General features: G+C 34.2%; 1 protein-coding gene across 1 annotated transcript in view; it reads left to right on the top strand.

The window, feature by feature from the left end:
- Positions 1–21,633, top strand: part of LOC146168141 (histone deacetylase 5-like) — a 69,488-nt gene that overhangs the window by 33,123 nt on the left and 14,732 nt on the right. Inside the window, exons 9-15 of the mRNA XM_083390862.1 lie at positions 4,297–4,396; positions 4,555–4,629; positions 5,190–5,323; positions 9,075–9,175; positions 12,875–13,052; positions 13,111–13,242; positions 17,260–17,530. Of these exons, the coding sequence (XP_083246988.1) occupies positions 4,297–4,396; positions 4,555–4,629; positions 5,190–5,323; positions 9,075–9,175; positions 12,875–13,052; positions 13,111–13,242; positions 17,260–17,530 (991 nt within the window). The remainder of the gene's footprint in view (positions 1–4,296; positions 4,397–4,554; positions 4,630–5,189; positions 5,324–9,074; positions 9,176–12,874; positions 13,053–13,110; positions 13,243–17,259; positions 17,531–21,633) is intronic.

The following is a 21,633-nucleotide window of genomic DNA, read 5'->3' as shown; positions in this document are numbered from 1 at the left end:
TTTGATAAATAGAATTTACGTAGATAATGCGTATGGTCATTTTATTAAATTTTGACCAGCTTACGTGTTTGAAAAGCAAATATTATTATTAAAGACTAAAAATGATTTAACGCCTATGGTTTGCTATACTTTTGCAAACTTTTACTCGGTAATTTTTACCATGGCTTGGGCCGAGCAATCACTGTTAAAACAGGCTTTAAATCTGTAGTTTCAAACAATATGAAAAACACTATTATGTGCTCAATACGCAAACTATTAAATCGAAAGTTTTTCTAGATGTTTAGGCCTGATGTTGGTATGCTGGTTGGAGCAAGATGCGCAACAGGTGCTAACAGAGAGGCGTAGATGCCTCAAGATTTCGCATTTAAATTTTCGGCGGTAAATACACCCTATTGACACTTAATTATTAGGCGAAGATTATCGCGAAGTAATTGGTCGCCCAAAAAAAACTAACGCCGCATTGAAAGCAAGCATTATAAATGTGTCGCCGATATTCTGCCTTGAACATCCCTACTCGCAATGCTTCCCTCCGTTAATTGTACGGTGGGTGAAACTTTATTCACGGCCTTACCTCTTTGTGTATTACCGCGACAATACGATGAAATACGATTTGGAGAATATTGGTAACATCGTATTTGGAGAATATTTGCTATTTGCACCTGTTCTGTATGTTACTCCAATCCAACATATCTACACACAATTATAAGTTGTGTATAATAATATAATAACTTATGGCTTTGAAGCGAAGGGGGTTCAAATATGGCGTAGATTTTGGCAAATGATCGAAACATACATTTGATCAATAAAAATTTACGTAGATAATGCTTACGGCCATGTTATTACATTTTGGTCAGCTAGCATGTTTAAAAAGTCAATATTTTCATTCTCTCTAAATGATTTAACGTCTATGGTTTGCTATACTTTTTCCAACTTTTACTGTGTAAATTTTTACCATGCCTTGGTCTGAGCAATCACTGTTGAAACAGAGTTTAAATCTGTAGTTTTGAGCAATATGCAAACACGTTTATGTGCCTAATAAGCCACGTTTTATATTGAAAGTTTTGCCAATTTAAATCCAATAAACGCAAGATTTATTTATTTATGACGCCATGTTATGACGTAGCTTTGTAACGTCGTCGTTAAGAATGCGTTAAACTTAAGCTTTTTGTTGTTGCGGCCCTTGTATAATTATATTTGCTTAGACCTGGTGTTGATATGTTTGAATGGTGCAACAATTACAACATGTGCTAACAGAGATGTGTACACTGCCTGTAGGATTCGCATTTAAATTTGCGGTGGTAAAATATTTTGTGTTGTAAGAGCAATAGGTTTTTTTACTTAGAGAGGCCTCTTTATGAAAGGCAAGTCGCATGTGCATAGTTTTACTAGGCAAGCCACTTCCAACACAAATGTTGCACGCGCGGGACAATAGGGCGCAGCAGGGATGCCAGCAGCCGCCTCGTCGCGACGCGAGCTGGACAAAGCAAGCGAATATGAGCGAATTCTGTATGAAAGTTTTTCTGCTGCTAGATGGCTGTCGTTAGCTACAAAGTGCTAAAACGCAATATTTCAGGTTTTTACCCCCCAAGCAAAGGCCCCTGGGAGTGCAGCCTCATAAACTTTTACAAAGCACCTTTATACCACTCTACGCCATGTCTGAAAATTTGAAGGTTCTACGATGTCTACTTTTTCTATAAAGCTTCGGACAAAACTCGGTCTGAAACAAACCATAGGAAACCATAGGAAACCAAAAAAGAATAGCGGCAAAAACAAGATATGTCCCGAAAATAAATTTTCGGCCCATATAATTAAGGCTATAATTCTATAACTAAAGTCTCTGGGTCCACAGGTTGAAACTACTCATTTATTTGGTTACTATATTTAATATAAAGTATGTTTTCTAGACCCTTGTGGTTGTATTTTTGTTATAGTGTAAATATTACTCAGCAGTGGGCTTTTTGTGTGTGTTTTGCTATTTTGTTAATATTAAGGGTAAGGTGTCTAATGGATATCATGGGAATTTTTGTGAAGGTATTCTTGGAAAATTTCTAAAGGCCTTGTATATTGCTAACCACTCTTTTATATGAATATTTTTGCCCACTTTTGTTTTATGACAGGTTGGCAAAAAAAAAAACAGTTAACTTTTTTGAAGGAAGGTGCTTTGTTGTGATTGGTGGTGATATTTGAATGCAGGGTCTACAAAGGTTAGGCTATTTTTTGTGGGTCAAAAAATGTAAATAAAATTAGAGATTGATGGTGAAAGAAAAATGAAACTAAATTTTCATCTGCAATTTGAAGGAAGACACGTAATTTTCGGCTAACTATGTTTGTTAAAAAAACGTTAGACGAAACATGAAATATTCGCAGAGAGGCTAGACGCAGAACCATAAACTAGGTAAAAAATATGAAACAAGTTACTACTGAAGGTTTTGTTGTTGACTCGTGATAAATAAAAGTGACAGTACCTCCAAAAACTCACTGGATTATGTGTCTTAAGACATCATGAAGCTGTCATCCATATTGGTTATAGGTAGGGCCCGCAAAAGTCAATAAAGTCAAATTTTTTGAAGGACCTCGTCTGTCCACGAATCAAAGAATAAAGTTGTTTGCAGCACCTAGGGAACTGTTTTTAAGAAGTTTATAGGTCAGAATAAAGTAAAATTTACAATAAAGTCAAAATTTGACAAATTATGGTTTTTGATAAAGTTTTTGTGTTTCTTGAAAGTAATTTTTGTAAAAATCATCATGGAAGCATTGTAAATCAGAAACCGTGACACAATTAAACCATATTAACCCATAAAAGCAGGATTATGTCACAATGCCCACTTGGATCAGCAGTAAGTTTTATCCCAAATTGTCCATTTTTTTATTCATTGTTACGTATTTAAATTATTCTTATAAAACACTTCCTCTTCATAAACGTGGTCTTTTTGAATATCAGAAGTTTGGATTTTAGGAATAGCCTACTGATATTCTGTAATACAAAAATGCCTAAGCAAGCTAAATCTATCGCCAAAAACACGACACACTTTTTATAATCCATAAAACACCTTGACTTTTAGACAAAATATTACGTTTGGGTCTGAAATCGGCAAAATATTATGTTTGGCTAACTGGCATTAATTCAAGGAAAAACTGTGGCCTCTACAAATCAGCAATTTCGTTAAAATTTTTTTAGGTCACAATAAAAATGGCCCTAGTTATAGGTTTAGGGTTGGGAATATGCACTCGCCCATTTGCCAAGGCAAGTGCATTTTGCTTCAGGCGAGTGCTGATTGACATCCACAAGTTGGTTGTGGTTTTTGGACCATCTGAAGGTCCTAATTTATTAATCCCAAAGTATGTTAACTTCAACAATTAAAGGACAATTATTTTGTTAAATGGCCACAATACACTCTTGCGCAACTACAACAAGGAATTGACCAAACACATTGTACAGGGTAAATAGTCCGACTTTTTCCTTTTTTAACCTGTTTATTTGGGTACATGAGGATTTTTGACGAAAACATTACTTAGTCTTGAGCACATAAATACATTTCCATTTCTCCTTGTAAGTAAACACACTAATTTTTTTTTTTTTTAGAACTACATATATATACACACCATTATAAATGTTCCCTTTTAAAACCTTGTTTAATTTTTATGACAAAGGAAAGACAGATGTTGTGTCTAAATGGTTATTGAAAATTAATAGCCCCCGAAAAATGGCCTTAATATTGATCGACATTGGGAGATGAAAGAGAGCCCAAAAAGGTCTTCCATAGAGTCCATTTTGACACTTTAATATTTACTAATATGGGCACTTTGCATATTGATTTTCAGCTTGAAAAGTTAGGCCTTTACCATGTAACCCTTTAGATAAGCTTATGTTGTCGGCCAAACTTGTGTTAAATAGCTAGCTGAATCAGAAATTTTTATCTGGAAATATTTTTTTTGCTTGATATAATATCGTTATCAAGATGATTTTGACAAATCACAAGAGCAATTAGGTCAATTAAATATTGACCCAACAGTTGTATGGCTGCACAATTGACTTGAATAACTGTATGGCTAAAAAATTGCAATGTTTGAGTTTAAACACACCCAAAACAGCATTTAAATATAGCTGCTTTATGTTTATATTTAAAGGACTTAGGCTAAAATCCCTCTAAACAGGCTTAAAGACACTACAAAGCAAAATAAGATTTTTGGTTAAGTAAGTAGAATTTTTCTAGAAGGCAAAGCAACTATTATTGTAAAATATATTTAGAAAATCTATGTGCAACCCTGTCTAGCTTTAGCTGTTTTTTTGTTTAGGATGGTGTAGTGTATGCCAGAAATACCCCTGATTGGTTGTATTCTTCATCTGATGCACACAATTCATCGCCACAAGCTAGTTCATGGCCAGCATGTTTAGGTGAACTTATCAAAAGTATTTTTTTGTCATTATTCAAATTTATATTAGTGTACCTGCATTAGTGCATAGAAAAAATACTAATGTATTACTATTAAACAATTTTCCTTTTTTATGTTGATGTTGTATGTTTTTAAAGTGAATATGTTTTAAAACTTCAGGTCAGTTAAAAGAAATTGAGCATGCAAGATTTTCACCGTTGCAGAAGGAATTCTTTACAGAATCGCTAATCTTTGGTAAATGTAGATTATTAGGGTTTATTCGTTAAATGGGATTTAATGTGTTTCACAGTTAAATTGTCAATATATTACTACAGAGGCTTAAGTTAATGGAAAGATTTTTTATGACAAAAACTATTTTAAACATTTTTTGTTTAAGAATATTTTAAAATTGTACTACTGTAAAAAACAATACCTGTTAATAGTCTATAGAAGACTGTTTCTATTCAAGCACAATTAACCCTTTAGAAAATGTGGACATACTTTCTATGTATAAAATATTATGCATGCAAGCACATACATTATGACAAATTGGATACCTGATACATAAACTGTTGTTACCAGGCATAATATTAATAAAACAGGTACTCTGGTAATTACATTTCTTCTACCAACTTTACACAATCGCTTTTCTTCATTGAAGAAGTGAAATATTTGCAATTTCGCTTAAACAATTTTTAATGACTAATACTCTATTCCAATTTAGTTGAATTAAAATTGCATCTTTATCTTGATTTTTAACATTTGTTAACAAGTTTGTGCCTGACACATTTTTCTGTATTTGTTTTTTATGTAAGATGATGAAGTTGGAAAAGGTTCCTCACATCCTGGCCCAATTAGGTCACATCAATTAAGGCCTCATAAGACACTTAGTCGCACTCGTTCTGCTCCTACTACTGTTTCTTCACAGCTGCAACATCACATCTTACAGGTATTTCACTGAAAAATTATGTAATTGATGTATTATGCATACCCGCAAGCCGCAACAAACAACTTCTGGTCTAAATAGTTGTACTATTGTGACCAGAAAAGTCCAGATTGTTTTTTTTTTTCGAATCACTACACAATACCTATTAATCACATAAATAACATAACTAGCTTGTGACCAGAAAAAAGCAACCATAAATTGTGCCGCCCCTGGCTTGATTGCTACTTTTATCTTGTGTGGACTTCAGGCAAAATGTTGCAGTGAGAGTACATAAATGGCCATTAAATAATATTGACCAGTATAGCACTGCCGAAAGCCATTTAAATTTAAAATCTGCATTGAGACCTAAAGTCATTTCCAATGTGGAAATCCTAAAAAAATATTTAGAGACATTTTTGATAAATGAGATGTACACTAGACGCTAGTGCCATAATCCAGAACAAAACTACAGGAAAATAATAGTTAATACAGCAAATTATGGTTAATAGAATAAAGTTCTATTGTCCTAGAAGATAAAAGTATAAATATTTCTTGCTCTGAACAACTTGCCATCTGTAAGAGACGCAGAACCATAAATATTAATGTTTCTTGGGTTCATTCAAGTAAAAAGCTTGACAGGGCAATGCATTTCCAACACAGTTCTGCATACTTTAACATCATTTTGATTGTACTGCAACATGCTACGGGGCCAAGTATGATGGTACGAGCAACATAGCTGGAAAATTCAATTGAGCTCAGGCCAGGATGCTTCTAAGATATCCGACCACAGTGTATTGCCATTGCTCTGGTCATTGTTTGAACCTAGTTCTTGCATCTTCATATGTTAGGATATCAAGCAATACCCCCTTCCCCAATCAGGTTGTCATAGGCTCAAACGTCTGTATAAAGCAGTGGTCTCAAAGTTTTTTGAGCGCGACCCAAATCGGAGTTTTATGAGCATCTCACGACCCAAGCCTCAAACATCAAAAAATGTATTTTTTCTGATATGCATGAAATAGAAAACGACACAGACAACCAGATGTAGAAACAATGATGATTACAAACAAATGCAACGTGGCTTGTTTGGTGACTAAAAGCTTACACAGTCTTAGCAGCTACTGTAGTTGGCTATCGCTATACTGCAGCTGGCTGCCATCAAAACGTTTAGAAAATCACTTATGATGCAATAATCCAGGCTACAGAGTTGAAGCCACGTGAAAAGCTTATGATGCAATAATTCAGTCATGATTAACTTAGTATTTGAAAAATCAAATAAAAAAGTTCGGTTGCGCAGGATTGAATCACTATAGAGCGACCCATTTTTTTACCCTGCGCGACCCATAGTTTGAGAACCACTGGTATAAAGCAAGGGTGACTGCAAAAGCGCTAATCAGTCACTGTGTTTGTGGAACTAATGTCATCTAAATTGCATGCGCTGGGTGAAATGAAATTTGCAGTGACTATGTCGTAGAAGAAAAGGCTGCTAAATTGAAATACTACAAGAACAATGGATTAAGTAGTTTTATTAAAGGTTTTGAATCTTTCCAAAGGCCTTCAATTAGTTTCCTGTGATTTCATATCGACTGTACAAATGGCCACCGACACAATTGCAATCGCAATATTTAAAGAAGGCTGTGCAGGATGAGATTTACTTCTACAGGTAGTAGAAGGGCCGATCAATGTGATGTTGAAACACATTTATGCGAGACGATTTATGGCCCATAGAATAATCATATTTTTCAGTGCCTAAAAATATAATTGGAAATCAGGTTAAAAAGGCTTCTGCGACCAGCCACATGATTCTTTGTCAAATATAGAGTAAGTTTAAACTCGTTAAGTTGTTGGCAAATGCACATAATGAGAGTAAAACTTGTATTGTTTGAATGTAAGTCATTGTGGGCGTGAGACAGAAAACCAACTACAATACCTCGCAGAATTTTATGCAGGTTGCGTTGAAAGCCCTGCAATTGTGTTGTCTATCATTTTGTGTACATTGACTCCTATTTAATTGCAAAGTTATTTTTGTGAACCAATTAAACTATTTCACTTACTGATATGTTGAATATACATTGCAGATTAGCAAACCTGAAGGAATAGAGAAAGACACTCGAGGAGAAAAATGTCAATTTTTTTTTATTTTTTGTCGCTTTAGCTTAAGATAAAAAACTTTGTCGCTTTGTACAGATAGCTAAAACCACACAAATAAATTAGCGGCATTCAGCGCAATTCACACATTCAACTTTAACACAGCTTACACTTTCCACAAATTAATCCACAGCAACCACAACTAGGGATGTTCAAAGTAGAATCCCAAGGTATTCTAGAATAATAGGTTTCGAATCTAGAATAACGAATCCAGAATAGCGAATCCTAGTATATTTTTATTAAATTATTTATCCTTGGTTTTGTTTGGGGAAGGGATTCATCTTAATCTACCCCACAGGGCCTACAATCACAGCAATAAATCGCCCAAACAATTTGCTAACATGTGTAGATTATAAGAAAAATCTCCCATATGTTTAACATTCTTAACAACTGTCATTTGAAGCAGTTCTGTAAACTGTATTATGTCAACTGTCCAGGTTATTGCCAAAACTTATATTTTTGCCCATAGTGAGTACAATGAAACACTGCACACAGAAGTCTTAAGCAATTCGGTCCTGTTTTTTAAAGCATTGTTGGGTTTTAGTGCTTCTTTTTTGACTAACATGATCTGTTATGCAGTCAAATAATGTACTGCAAAGAATACAAAGTTACTATTGACATAACGAATTCTTGACAATTACGCTGTGCATAACTGCATAACCTCGCTGAATATTGGCCTAAAGTTGACCTTAAGTAACCCTATAGCACATTTTGTAGACGGCCAGCACGTTTTACAACGTAATATTACTTTTGCAAGTAAACGCATTTAGGGCAATTGCGAACTCCACACCAGACATTACACGTTAGTCGCTCGCCCAATAATGCTTGATTGACACTTAATTATAAGAAGAACGTTATCGCGAGACGCGGTAATTGGTCGCCCGAAAAAACGCTGACACTGCACTACGAGGCAACGTTTAAAGCAAGCACTATAAATTGGTCACCGCAGCGACAGGCCAACTTACCACACGCGTTTGTACAATTAGGCGCAATAATCGGCGGCAAATCATTAAATTATATCGGTTCCAATTACCCGAAATAAACGACAGAATTCGATTCGAATCCCATCTGGATTCGAATCCAAGGATTCTTTGAACATCCCTAACCACAACATATTTTTGCAATTTTTTTTGTTGACAGGTTTACATAATTTTTGTCATTTCCTTTCTGCTTCGCCAACCTTTGAATTTTGATCACAAATGTTGATGTAAAATAGAACAACAAAAGGCTTTAATGGTAATTATATTCTGGAGCAGCGGTTCCCAAACTAGGGTCCGCGGACCAACTGGGCTCCGTACAGCAGTTTCAGAGGGTCTGCAAGGAGAATTAGGCTTTTTGTTTTTCAACATTATGCCCTAGCGAATGTTTTTAAACATTATTTGTCCTCATTATTGTCTTTAGTTATGCTTTATTATTCAAAAATAAAGCTTGTTTTATGATGTCTCTTGTGACCCACCAATTATTCTAGTGGTATTCAAGTAGAAAAAAGTATTATTTATTTTTTGGTTTCTTAGCAATTAAAACTGCCATATTTTAAGCTGTCTGTTGTACTTGTCTTGTCACAGGCATTACAATGTATCTATATTTTTGGGGGCTTAAAATAGATACTGAGTTATAATTTGTTTTCCAGAAGAAACACCAAAGAATGCTACAACAACAAAAAAAGCGCAATAGAGAGCTAAATTCCCCTGAAAAAGATTCCACAAAAAGAGAAAATGACATTTTATGGAGGTGCTGTTAGCTGTACTAGTGATGGAATGATGTATTGGTTTACAGATATTATTGGATGAATTTATGCTAATAGCGATGTTGGTATTAGTAATTTTGGAAATAATTTTTTGCAGATATTTTACTATAAAAATAATTTAGTTATGCCTTAAAAAAAATAGTTTTTTTTAAAGATTTATTTTCAGTTTCATGGCTGACTAACTTAACAGCTGTTTAGTTAAGTGTGTAGCATCGTGCACTAACAGTGTAGCATCATGATTGTCATACCCCAGGTATATATAATATTATATATATATATATATATATATATATAAAGTCTAAGTAATTTATATTGGCCAATCTCCAATTTGTACTTTTCATTTTGTATCTCGTGTACATCATAAAGTATTGGTAAAGTACAGAGTTTTGAACTGTGAAATATACCCTGGAATAGTAAGCATCTAAAAATGTAGCCAAAATGTTAAAATGTGAAATCAAAAGATTCAGTAAAAAGAATTGATGGCCATTTAGTAGCTAAATTACTTTGTGTCAATTACCTGGCTTCCAACAGCAGGACCATTTATGAGTTTGGAAAACTAACCAATTGATTTGTTAAAATAGTAAAAAATATAATGGAATTGAAGCCACTTAAAAACACAACGAAAGCAATACAGGGTTGCCACAAGTCTTTGAAACATGATGTGTCTTTGATTGTCTTAAATTTGTATTATTAAAAATCCTTTTAAAACCTGTGCTTCTACAACATTCGTTGACTATTTTTTCAAAATAATTATAGGTTGATGAGTGTTCCAAACATTACATACTAAGTATAAATAGTTATGTCACAAGCTGTAAGCAAGAAATATTATATTAGCACAACATGCATTACGAATATTCCTTAGGTAACTATACTACCATTATGGTTAAAAGCCTTTTAAGTTTTCAAAAACAAACCTGGAATATGTGCACCTTTTTTAGATTGTCTGTTTTTTTTTACAATTTTAAATGTTAACAGTGGAAACATAAATTTCTAAAGGTAACAAAATGAGTATAATTCATCATAACTATAATTGGCAATAGGTATTTCTTCTGTACAGAAGTAAAAGACTAATAAAAAATCGAGGACATAAATAATTATGCCCTAGTAGCCAAAATGGTGGTAAACCCTAAAGGTTGGTTGCCTCCGACATTCCAATCTGATTTATTTTTGTCGTTGTTTTTTGGCCCGGCAGGCTAACAGTCCTACTGTCAGACAATGTATGTTTGTCGGGCTTCAGTTGGCTTTGTTGTAGATTTTTTCTGAAAAGGTTTATTATGTTTTCCTAAAAGATATAGTCAGAAAAACAATAATTAATTGCAATATAAATTTGCAAACATGTGTTTATTGTAACTAAAGTAAATCTGAAAATAGTTTAAAATTATTCTATTCGGAATCAGAATTGTGTATTTTGTTTCAAAATCATGCAAATTGCTCAAATGCCACTTCCACATGGGCTAAATCCTTATAAGGTGTTACTCTTATTGTGGGGAAGTATAATTGTTAAACCCATTTAAGACACAAACAGTGGCAAACAGCATAGATGCAACCAGCGCCTGTATTGATAACTTGGTCAAATTGTTTTACAATATAAGATTACATGCTGTTTTACAATATAAGATTGCATGCTTAAAACACATCACTTGATATGACATTTGCAATGACTGAGCTATATAGCCCATTGGTTCCCAACCTTTTTGTTGTCGTGACCCCCTTTACAGTTTTCAAAAAAACCCTTATTTTGATGTATCACACACGATCACTATTTTGAAAGGTTTATTAAATATAATGCCATAAGTGTCCCCATTTTTACTTCACCAAAATTTCAATAAAAGGCCCAAATTAGTTTTTTTAAAGCTGCATAAGGAAAAAAAAGTACCAAAAATAGTTTTAAAAAAGTACCAAAATTAGTTTTATTCTGAGCTACGTCAAACAAAAATTTCCCAAAATAGTTTTCTCTGGGATATACATACAGACAAAACAATGTCCCATTTAGTTTTTTGAGCTACATACGGACAAAAAACTGCCCTAATTAGTTTTATCTCAGCTAGGTGCGGCTACTAGTAACTGCTAATTTTTTTGGCTCCTTGCACCAACCTTTCGTTTTACAACTTTCTTTTGCCCTAATTTGTAGATAAATTTTAGCTAAAATTCTCAACAGCGAACAAATAATAATCTTGACAAAAGGTAATATACCGGGCACAAGCAATGTGCATTGTTTGTGTGCTTAATCAGGGGCGTATCCAGAAATTTAAAAAGGGGGGAATTTTTAACTTGGGGAATTCCCCGATTTTTCGTCTGACGTTAATGACGTCATAAAATAGCGATTGTGATAACGTCATAAATAATACCGCTTAGTGTGCAATCGTTAACTTCAGGAGTAAATCGAAAACAAGACCATGAAATATATGTGATTGATTTTGGTAGATCCATGTTCGGGACCACGCTAAATTACAAGCACGTCTTTCGCCACCTGCAATACTAAATGAAGATCGTTTTCCCTGGTATTATTCGACTAGCACAACATAAAAACGCCACTTAAATAGTTCTAAAATCAGTGTTGTTAACCTTTTTAAGAGAGGGCACACCTGGCGGGCTAAGCGAGCGCGATTTTTTTTTATATAACAGCATTTCTTTTAATATTATTGCAAGTTTTATTACATTGCCGAAACTAAAAAATAAAAAAATATGTCCAATATTTTTGAATACGTTTTTTATTTCTTCGCGACGCACTTGGCAGCCCTCCACGGCGCAACGGTAAGGCAGCGCTGTTCAAAAGACAGCATTAAAATGTAAACAAAACAGACATAGTTAAGTCATTTGCGCGAAGCGCAAAAATTTTCGCGCTTACGTAGTTAAAATAGTCGAAAAGTATGTGAAATGGAAAACTGCGAGAAACATCAACACCGCCTAACTTGACGTTATAAGCGAGAAAAAGGCGGAGACCGCTTGATTTATTGTTGTTAATTGTCGAACACACACTTGCTAATCAGCCAACCTGAACGAATAAGGAAATGCGAGAGAAAAAATATCCTGCATTAACGGTCGACCAAACAAGAAACGAAAAACGGCGTTTTGCCTTTGATTTTGGTTTCGCATTAGGTTAAGACGCATGACCCAATTACACTAAAAAACACACCGCTTAGGACGGTGAGTTTAAACGCTGAGAAAAACGAACAAAAAACGATATTGTCACTTACGAAAAGGGGGGTCTTCGCTAACTAAAATTATTTTTGTTATAACTCCAAACTTTTTCAAACAAAATTATAAAAATTCCAACCCTGTGAAATGTGTATGGCTTGTGGCTCAAAGACATCCTCCAAAACTGTTAAACCATTGCTTTCTGTTTAACCTGCATTTTGATTATGATCCAATTTAAGGTGCCAGTCCTAAAAATATTTTATATTAAATTGGCAATCCTAAAAAGAGTTTGTACATTAACAAAATATTTAAGGTGCCGGATTAAAACATTTGTTGGAATTGCTATGTTTTAATTATTCTTCACTTTTCATACTTTTCTATCTGCAGAACCAACAAGAAAAAAATTACCAACCAAATTGAGTATTTCTTCTATAAAAATGGATCGCTGTATAAATACTAATCAACATATTTAATAAAACGTTGCTCTACCCTCAATTATTCTTTGTAATGCAACATGTCTTAAATCTAATTCTTATTTTTTACAGGTCTCAAAATGATTTATTCTCTTCTAAACCAAAAGAAGCAAGTGCAACACACACTGTTCTAAATAAATCATTGTTTGCTCCGCTTTTGTATTTAAATAATCAAGATCAGGAAACAAAGATGCTAAAAACTTTATCCGATGCAACAGAGCTTCCTACACACTTTGAAAAGAATTTTGTTGTAAGACTGTTTGTAAAAAATATGAAACTTTTTTTTATTTATATTTTTTCAATGTTAGAATGCAGCATCTACCAAATATAAGCCAGTGTCTCCTCGAGATCATATTACAAGCAAGACTGGTCGTAGGTCATTGGTCAGGACACAAAGCTCTCCAGCAACTTCCTTTTTAAAAATACCTTCCGTTCCAAAGGTATGTTGCTTTAGTTATTCTTTTTTATGTACACTAGGAACTGCATTAAAAGTATTCTCTAAATCAGGGGTAGTATCTTGCTTGCCATGGATATTAGATTTGCTGCACATGTTTTTTACCTTATGCATACATTTATTTACATTAATAGTTTGATGACATAATTAGGATCAATGTGAGTCATAAAATATTCGTTTTTGTATAACTTAAATGTTTAGTAATGTATATCACTAGAGCGTTGCCAGGTTGTATAGGGCAGTGTGGTCCAACTGCAGGCCCTGGCCCGTGAGTTCCGCTTTTTTGGCCCGCGAACTGGTAGTCAACTTTGCTGCAATGTAGCAATATCACTTCAATTTTTGTTTCTTTGTTATTGTAATGGACAAAAAAAACTTTGTAAATGACCCTTTGTGATTTCATAACTACCATAGCTGAACAAAGGTGTAGATTTAAAAGTTAGTATATATGCCATAGGCCAGCGCTTAACCTGGTGGGCGCACCTCCCTAGGGGGGTGCCAAGCAATTTTTAGGGGGCGCGAGATCGAAGTTAATTTTTTAATTTTTTGCAATGATTTTAAAGGTTTCGTTTGTTTTGTACACCACTCCTACAGCGCTGTAGGCTACAAACTCCGTTTTTGCCATGCTAAACATGGAAACTGCAAAAAAATTTCGTGCTTCGCGCGTATCTTATGTTTTATACTTTTCTTGACTGTGTTTTAGCCCAAAGTCTCTTTGAGTGCCATTGCATGTTTTCATATCATTGAATGTATAACGGCCCTATTTAATTACAATTTTTTTAACCTATAGATAAACGATGAAAGTCATCCCCCATTCAAACTATTTTTTATCCATATTTTATATATGATAACAGGCTAGCAACAGGGGGACTCAAACTTTTTTGCGCGAAATTATAATGTTTTTTTGCAAAATGGCTGTTGTATTGTGTGTCGTCACAAACAAGAAAACGTACTGTTTAAATCAATGTGTCGAGCACGAGCAATTTGTTGTGTGCCCAATGCGAAAAGCCTCCTAAATTTATAGTTTAGCGCCAATTCAACCAATTAAACTCAATTTTTTTCGCGCGACACGCGACCGACAACAAACTTCACGATTTTCGAGCTGTCTTAGTGATATTTAATAGAAAATGCTGAATTGCTTTTCGTAGGGGGGCAAAAGGCATATGAAAATTACCAAAGGGGGACGCGGCTGAAAAAAGGTCAAGAACCACTGTCATAGGCTATATTTTGCCAGCAATAAGCCTAGAATCACTATTTAAAAACATTGGACCGCAAGATAAAAAAAATTGTGTTTTTTGGGATGAAAAGAAGTTGGACCACGCTGGTCGCTGGTATAGGGATTGGGCATTTTCCAGTTTAAAGCTAAAAAGCTTGGCATGATGAAAAATTACTTGGACCGATTCAAAATAATTACCATTCCATTGACTACTTTAACTTGCAGAATCTACCTGAAATTAAAAAATCCACTTTTATCGCCATTTAATGAAATGTTTGTGAAAGTATGTATCCCAAAATAAATGTTAAAGATAGCTTTACATATTCTTTATAGTGTTAATCTATCAATCCCTTTTTGGGATACCAAAAGAAACATTTAGCTATAGGCTAAGCAAAAATATTTGTAAAGTAGCAAAAGTCTCTTGTCATCCTATCAAGCTGTGACTTTTCGCTATGAAAATTAATCGCTATGAAAATACAGTCCTTGCGGAAACGTTTGTAAAAAAGACTTGAAGCCATGAAGCTTGGGTCATAGGATAACTATACCATATTATGTTTTACCATGATTGTGTAAGTTTTCCGAAACAGCATAAAGCGGTGATTTAAAAAAATGATTGTGACAATCTAACACAGACCTGGGCAACATACGGCCTGCGGGCGGGAAGGGGCCCACCATGCGATTTAATTCGCCTGCAGCTTATTTTTGTTAAAATGCATATAAGCAAAAACAAGGGCGAGTTTTTACACGTTTGGTTGTACGGTATCTTAAACAATCTTTCCAGACTCTTTCCCGCAAAACTCTTAGCCTGTTATAAATACTAAAATGGAAATTATTTTCGCGCTTCGCGCCAATCCCTTCTGTCTTTCTCCTAAGTGCCACGCAATTTTTTGGCATCTTAACAGATAAAAAGCGCATTACGGTGCTCTCTCCAACGAAAGTTTAACAAACTTATCCTAATATTTATATCTTTTTTGCGCTTCGGTTGAACGTATTCCGTCTTTAAATTATGAACTAAATACCAGCCGTTTTCTAAACTCTGAAACATACTGATTTACATGTTGTCAGCCTAATTTAGTTAATATACCCAATTTATTGCAATTTGGCCGTTGTACTGCAAGTAACAAATCAGTAACTTAAAGCCTCAAAAAGCAAAAAAAACATTGTAAGTTTTTTGTGAGAAATTTTTATGTATTTTAATCTTAACTTTTGGGTCAATGCGCCCCACAGCTTGACAAATGCCAATATATCAACTAAATATGTGGTCTATAGTTTTTTTTTGTGTTCAATGCGTCATGTCCCCCTATAAATCTAATTTAAAGTAGGCATTTTAAAACAAATATAGTTGCAATTATTTCACGCTTCACGCGACAACTTTTCAAAATTAGACTTAAATTGCAAATTTTAAAACAACTTCAAACGTAATAAAAAAACAGGTTCGTTCTGAAGGTTATTTGTTTATCAAGTCAGAGTATGATGCCATATTGCATGTATATGAGATCTTATTTTTGACCTGGCCCGACACAGCATTTTAAGTTTCTTGTGCGACCCGCAGTTAAAAATAATTGTCCAACCCTGATCTAACATATAACTCAGTGGTTCTCAAAAGGGGTACTGCGGCAACCTAGGGTGCCATTTGTAATGCTCAAGGGTGCCGAGAGATATTTGAGAATCTTAAATAATCTGGCTTTTGTGAACGATTAGAGTGGACTAAATCCAATTATAACTTCCTACGTTGTGTAGTGTTGATGTTTCAGTTCCGTTTATTGTGATATTCTAGTGATTTACCTACAGAAAAAATCTTGTAGAGATGTCACAATCCATTTATTATTTCTGAGTGGTGCCGCAAGCAATAAAAGGTTGAGAACCACTGATGTAACTTCTGCTTAAGTAACAATCGTTTCTTGGCAACAATATTTCTGTGTTAACTGATGGAAAGTGACAATTCATCAGCTAGGGTGACGTTAGCAGAAATCTTGCAGATATGGTTTTGCCATTTAAAACTGCTTTGGCAAGCCTAAACATTAAGATTTTGTGGCATTACACCTTTACCGCTCACATGTGTATATTTAACACAACGTTTTATGAGCTCTGCCTTACATTGTTAAACAGCTGTGACCACTTTAAGAGTATTGCTATCACTCTCGCTTTTGATAAAAAGAGTTGTTTTTTCTATGTTGGAGAAAACAAATTGCTTTCTATTTAGGAGTATCGCGGCCTGTCTAGCTTAAGAGGTAGCGCCATCTTTCCCCTTGTGGTTACTTGCGACATGTAAACATACCCTCAGTTTTTGTTCTGTGCAACTAATTCCAAATTTTTAGAACTTTGCCCTTATTTGGGTGCATTCAAAACACTGGTTTCAAACCAGAGAACCGTAAGTGCTTACCTATTTTTAAGGTTAATTCCATGGGAAAAACTTACAAATTTAAACAACCCGAGTGAGCATGCAATAATTGAAAAAATATATTGCTGATTTGACTTGGTTATATTGTAAACCTGTCTTGTTGAACAATAAGTGTTTAAAACTATTTGTTTTAAATGTTACTGTAGATTTCCATTTCCAGTTAGATGCCTATCCATTTCAAGGTTAAACTGGTGATTATGTAGAGCCACTTGACACTCTTTGCAACTCTCAAGAAACATACATTCATGGCTAATATTAAATATTTATAATTTAATCTACTAAACCATGTCTGCACTTTTTCGAATAAATTATTTTATTCCCAGATGTATTAAATTTATAAATTGAGTTAACACATGATAACCAGAAAAGTGTACACTTTTTATTTTTAGATTTACAAATTTACAACTGGTATTGCATATAGTCATGTAATGTTAAAGCATGGATGTGCTTGTGGGGACAACCATATTGAACACCCTGGGCGGTTAGAAGCTATTTGGAAAAGGATATTATCTGCTGGATTTGTATCAGATGGTCCCAATGAAATTGGTCAATGTGAACAAATAGAGCCTCGTAAAGCAACAACTGATGAATTGCAACTTGTTCATACACAAGAACATACTTTAAGATATGGAACCACATCCTTAGCAAGAAAAGAGTTAGGTATGTATTGCTGCACTGGTGAAGAAAGCTTTGAATGTTGTTCATATTAAGGTTATAAATTGTGTCTGATTCAATTAAAAAGCTTTTTTTGTTTGGTTGGTTCCCATTTTTAATGTAACTTCCTTACAAACCTAAAGACAACAATTTTCTTGCAAAATAACAAGACACTTGCAAAAAACAACACTATACCTGGATATTGTTTGAGGTGTGATTTAAAGATTTTTTCAGGAGTAGCACAATTTCTAAATATGTAACATAATAAACAAATGATTTGCTAAAACTTATTAAATTTAAAACACAACTAAGACACCTCCTACTTTGATTCCGTTTTTCATACCCTTAAATACATAAACCACCCCTTCTTTATTAATCCAAACTTTTTTGCAGTTCACTTTGATCTTGTCTACGCTTTAGTGATATTTATTCAGCTTTAAAAATATTTTTTTAGTCCAATCTCTTCTTTAAGTAAGTCTCAATAAAAATACATAATATAACAAATCTATATACATATCTTTTTATGTGTGAAAGCCTCAAGCAGTCAATACAGAATTTTTAAACAAAATTCCTCTGTTAGTGTACCAAGTGGTTTGATAAGCCACGCATTAGAGCGTTATTTATTAATGAGGTGTTATCCAAATCTGTAATAGTGTTTACTTTCTTCTGTATGTACTTCATTACAATTTAAAATGTTATCATTGGTCTCCATTGCATTTTATCTTCTGCTAAAAAGTCACATAACACATTTGTTGAAAAAAAAAACAGTTGTTAGGTTTATCATGTCAGTAAATTTTTATATAGAAACTTGCTGTCTGTTGTTGTTTAAACAAATTGTTTATAAAACTGTAATTGGTGTTTATTTGCTTTAATCATATTTAGAAATCTTCAAAGTAAAATCCCCTGGGATTCTAGAATATTAGGTTTCACATCTAGAATAACTAATCCAGAATATTCCCAGTATATTTTAAATAACTGTTTAACTTCAATTTAATTGGAGTAGCGTGGGGAAATAATTACCCTATAGCAGGGGTGTCCAACTCAAACATGCCGGCGTGCCTTCCCGTGCCAAAGTTTCGTAACCGAACCAATTCTTTTTAATCATAAAAGCGCTTTTTTACCAAAAATAAGAACGTCTATTAAAACTTAAAAAAAACTGTCTAGTAGAAATGCGCATCGCTGCATCAAAGTGTCTCTCGGTGAGCTGACTTTTGTTTCTTCACACCAAGCTATATAATATTATGTGAATGCTAGCCTCCACACAGTATACTGTTACCATATCAAAAGTAATTGTTGGTTGTCGTGATTGCCGCGATTGTTTTATATTGTGAACAAACAATGTTGATTGGCTGTATACCAAACTTAGTATTTTCTGACAATTGGCTGAATAACAATTTTAGTATTTTTTGGGGAGGGCTTGAGTGCCATTTTTTATTAGGTCCTGTGCCACATTTGGCACGCGTGCCGCTTGTTGGACACCCCCTTAAACTGACTTATAGATTAGAAGTAAAAAAATCATTATGTTTTTCCAAAAGTTTTGGTATTTATTTTGTGCCCAGTAAAGTTATGTGTTTCTGAGAGCGGTTAATAATTTTTTTATTGTGGTGACCATGGCATTTATACTTTTATGTTTTTTAGGTTTACCAAAAAAACGTTGAGTGATCCAATTTTAGGTTTTTAAGAACCTACTAATCGCCTTTTAAAAAGTTTTTCAAAGTATTTTTGGCAACCCTGTATGTATAACTAACTGTAAATAAATAAGGCAACTCTATGTATAAATAACTGTAACAAAAGAAATCTTTCAAATGTTTGACATTCTAAACAACTGCCACACTTTAAAAAAACAGCAACCTTCCAAAAGAACTTACTGACCAATGAGATTAAAGTACACCATAGACAAATAGGCATACTCTTGCACCGAGAGCAAAATATTTGTCTAATTCTTGACCAACAGATGGCTTTATAACGTGTCTACGTCAACAGATTCTTAACTGTTCGTTATCACGAACAAGTTGACTTCACCAGAACTATCCACAATAAGAAACTAATAAATCTTGGACTTGTCATAACGTGTCTACGTCAACAGATTCTTAACTGTTCGTTATCACGAACAAGTTGACTTCACCAGAACTATCCACAATAAGAAACTAATAAATCTTGGACTTGTCACCAATTTTGTAGACAAACAACCTGCAGTCATAATTAATCTATCCAAGAAGAACTTAACGTCTGTTAAAAGAACTGTACTCAATAAAAGATTAATTTTTGAACATTCAAATTACACCCACATACAAATGGAATTTGAGAACTTTTACCAACAATTAAGGCTGATGCTTGGATTTGCAAGAAAATGGACTGCAAACATATGCTATGAATTTATATAGCAAATAGAAATCTTCCTTCTTCCATGAAAGGCGCCATACTTAGATGGACATTACCAATGAACATAGAACGGCCCTACATAATCTTAGTCTGAACAAGGCCATCACCATCTGCAAGCCAGACAAAGGAAATGGTGTCGGTATTTTCGACAGCCGTGATTACAATAAAAAGATTAATTCCATTTTAAACGACTCAAGCAAGTTTGTCACCACTAAAAAGACAACAATCTTTCCAAGCATTGACGTTTTTAAGGGTTTCTTTATCGTTTACGCAAGAATAACAAGCTGAAAGATGGTTTCAATTTTGGCAAAAAATTTACACACTGATCTACGGCATCACAATGTGTTCTCCAATCGTCCCTCTGCTTGTTGATGTTTTAATGCACGCCTGCCTAATCAGTATATATACACTTAAAATCAGTACCTTCTCACTATGTTCAAAATGAATAAAGAGTTATTCGCAACATTCAAAATGATACCTACTTCCGGGCTTTGATATTCTTTTTACATCTTACTACAGCTCATCAATTATGTTCCAAAATGGTAACTACATAAAAACGTAACAAAACACTTTTTTTTCGCGCTACGCGCATGTATTTTGGGTTTAATAGTACGTTTACACTAAGGCTTGGCAGTGTTTCCGGGATCAAGGCGCTGTGGAATATTTCACCTCTTCATGGTGTCCATTGTCAACAGCCTAACGTTGTGTGAACTTAAGACTCTGCAAAATGCAATTTCTACCAAATATATCTAGTTATTGTATTTTTTCCTATTCAACTTTGAAATATGGCTATTGTGTCACGAGTAACGTTTATACAAATTTAACTACAAGATAAACGTAATATATACATTTTAGCATTTTGTGCAAACTTTTTAGTAAGTGTGGGTACCGCCATTTAGGGGATGAAAATAGTGTTAATCTTTTGTGCATTAAGTACACGCCTGAGATAAACGATTCCCCAACTAAAACCAATAGACGCATTTTTTTGCATTTTGCGCAATAAACTTGCTTTAGTTGCATAATACCACACCGGTTTGTTTGAAAACAACATGTTTCTTCATTTTTATGTATTTTTTGAAGTCCAATGTTAGACAACGATTAAAAGCCAACTATCTATTTAGGTACTACAGGCATATATGTAATAGCGTACTAGTGAAGCAAGATGGGAGAGGGGCCATATGAAATAATATGGAGCCCAAAGGGGGCACTGGTATAAAAAAGGTTGGGAAACACTACATTAGAAGTTCGCACAATAACACTCAATTGACACTTAATGATTAGACGAATGTTATCACAAAGTAATTGTGATCACTCCAGAAAATGCTGACGCCGCACTACGTGGCTGCATTTAAACCAAACACTGTAAATGTGTTGTCATAGCGACAGGGTTTCATCCAAACTTGCCTCTAGTGTATATACAATTGGTGCAACCATCCAAGGTAAATCATAAAGAGTATATTGATCCAATTACCAATATAAACAGCAGAAAAGGATGCAAATCCAATTTACATTGATATCTAAGGAGTTGATATGCTACATTGAACATCCCTAATCATGTTAGGCATGCAAAATAATGCTGTCAATTCTAGTTGAAAGCAATGCTTGATGAGGCCAAAATGGAGCTGCATGACATATTTTTATTCTCCCTGAAATAGGCATGTAAAATTTGGTCCATTTTTAAAACCTTCATTGGAAAATGGCAAGCAATTTATTAGACATTTTTATGG

The sequence above is a fragment of the Ascidiella aspersa genome, chromosome 1 (assembly GCF_963924565.1).
Source record: "Ascidiella aspersa chromosome 1, kaAscAspe10.2, whole genome shotgun sequence".
In the NCBI taxonomy this organism is placed as follows: Eukaryota; Metazoa; Chordata; class Ascidiacea; order Phlebobranchia; family Ascidiidae; genus Ascidiella; species Ascidiella aspersa.
The sequence above is the reverse complement of the archived record's forward strand: the minus strand, read 5'-3'. Positions and strand labels throughout refer to the sequence as shown.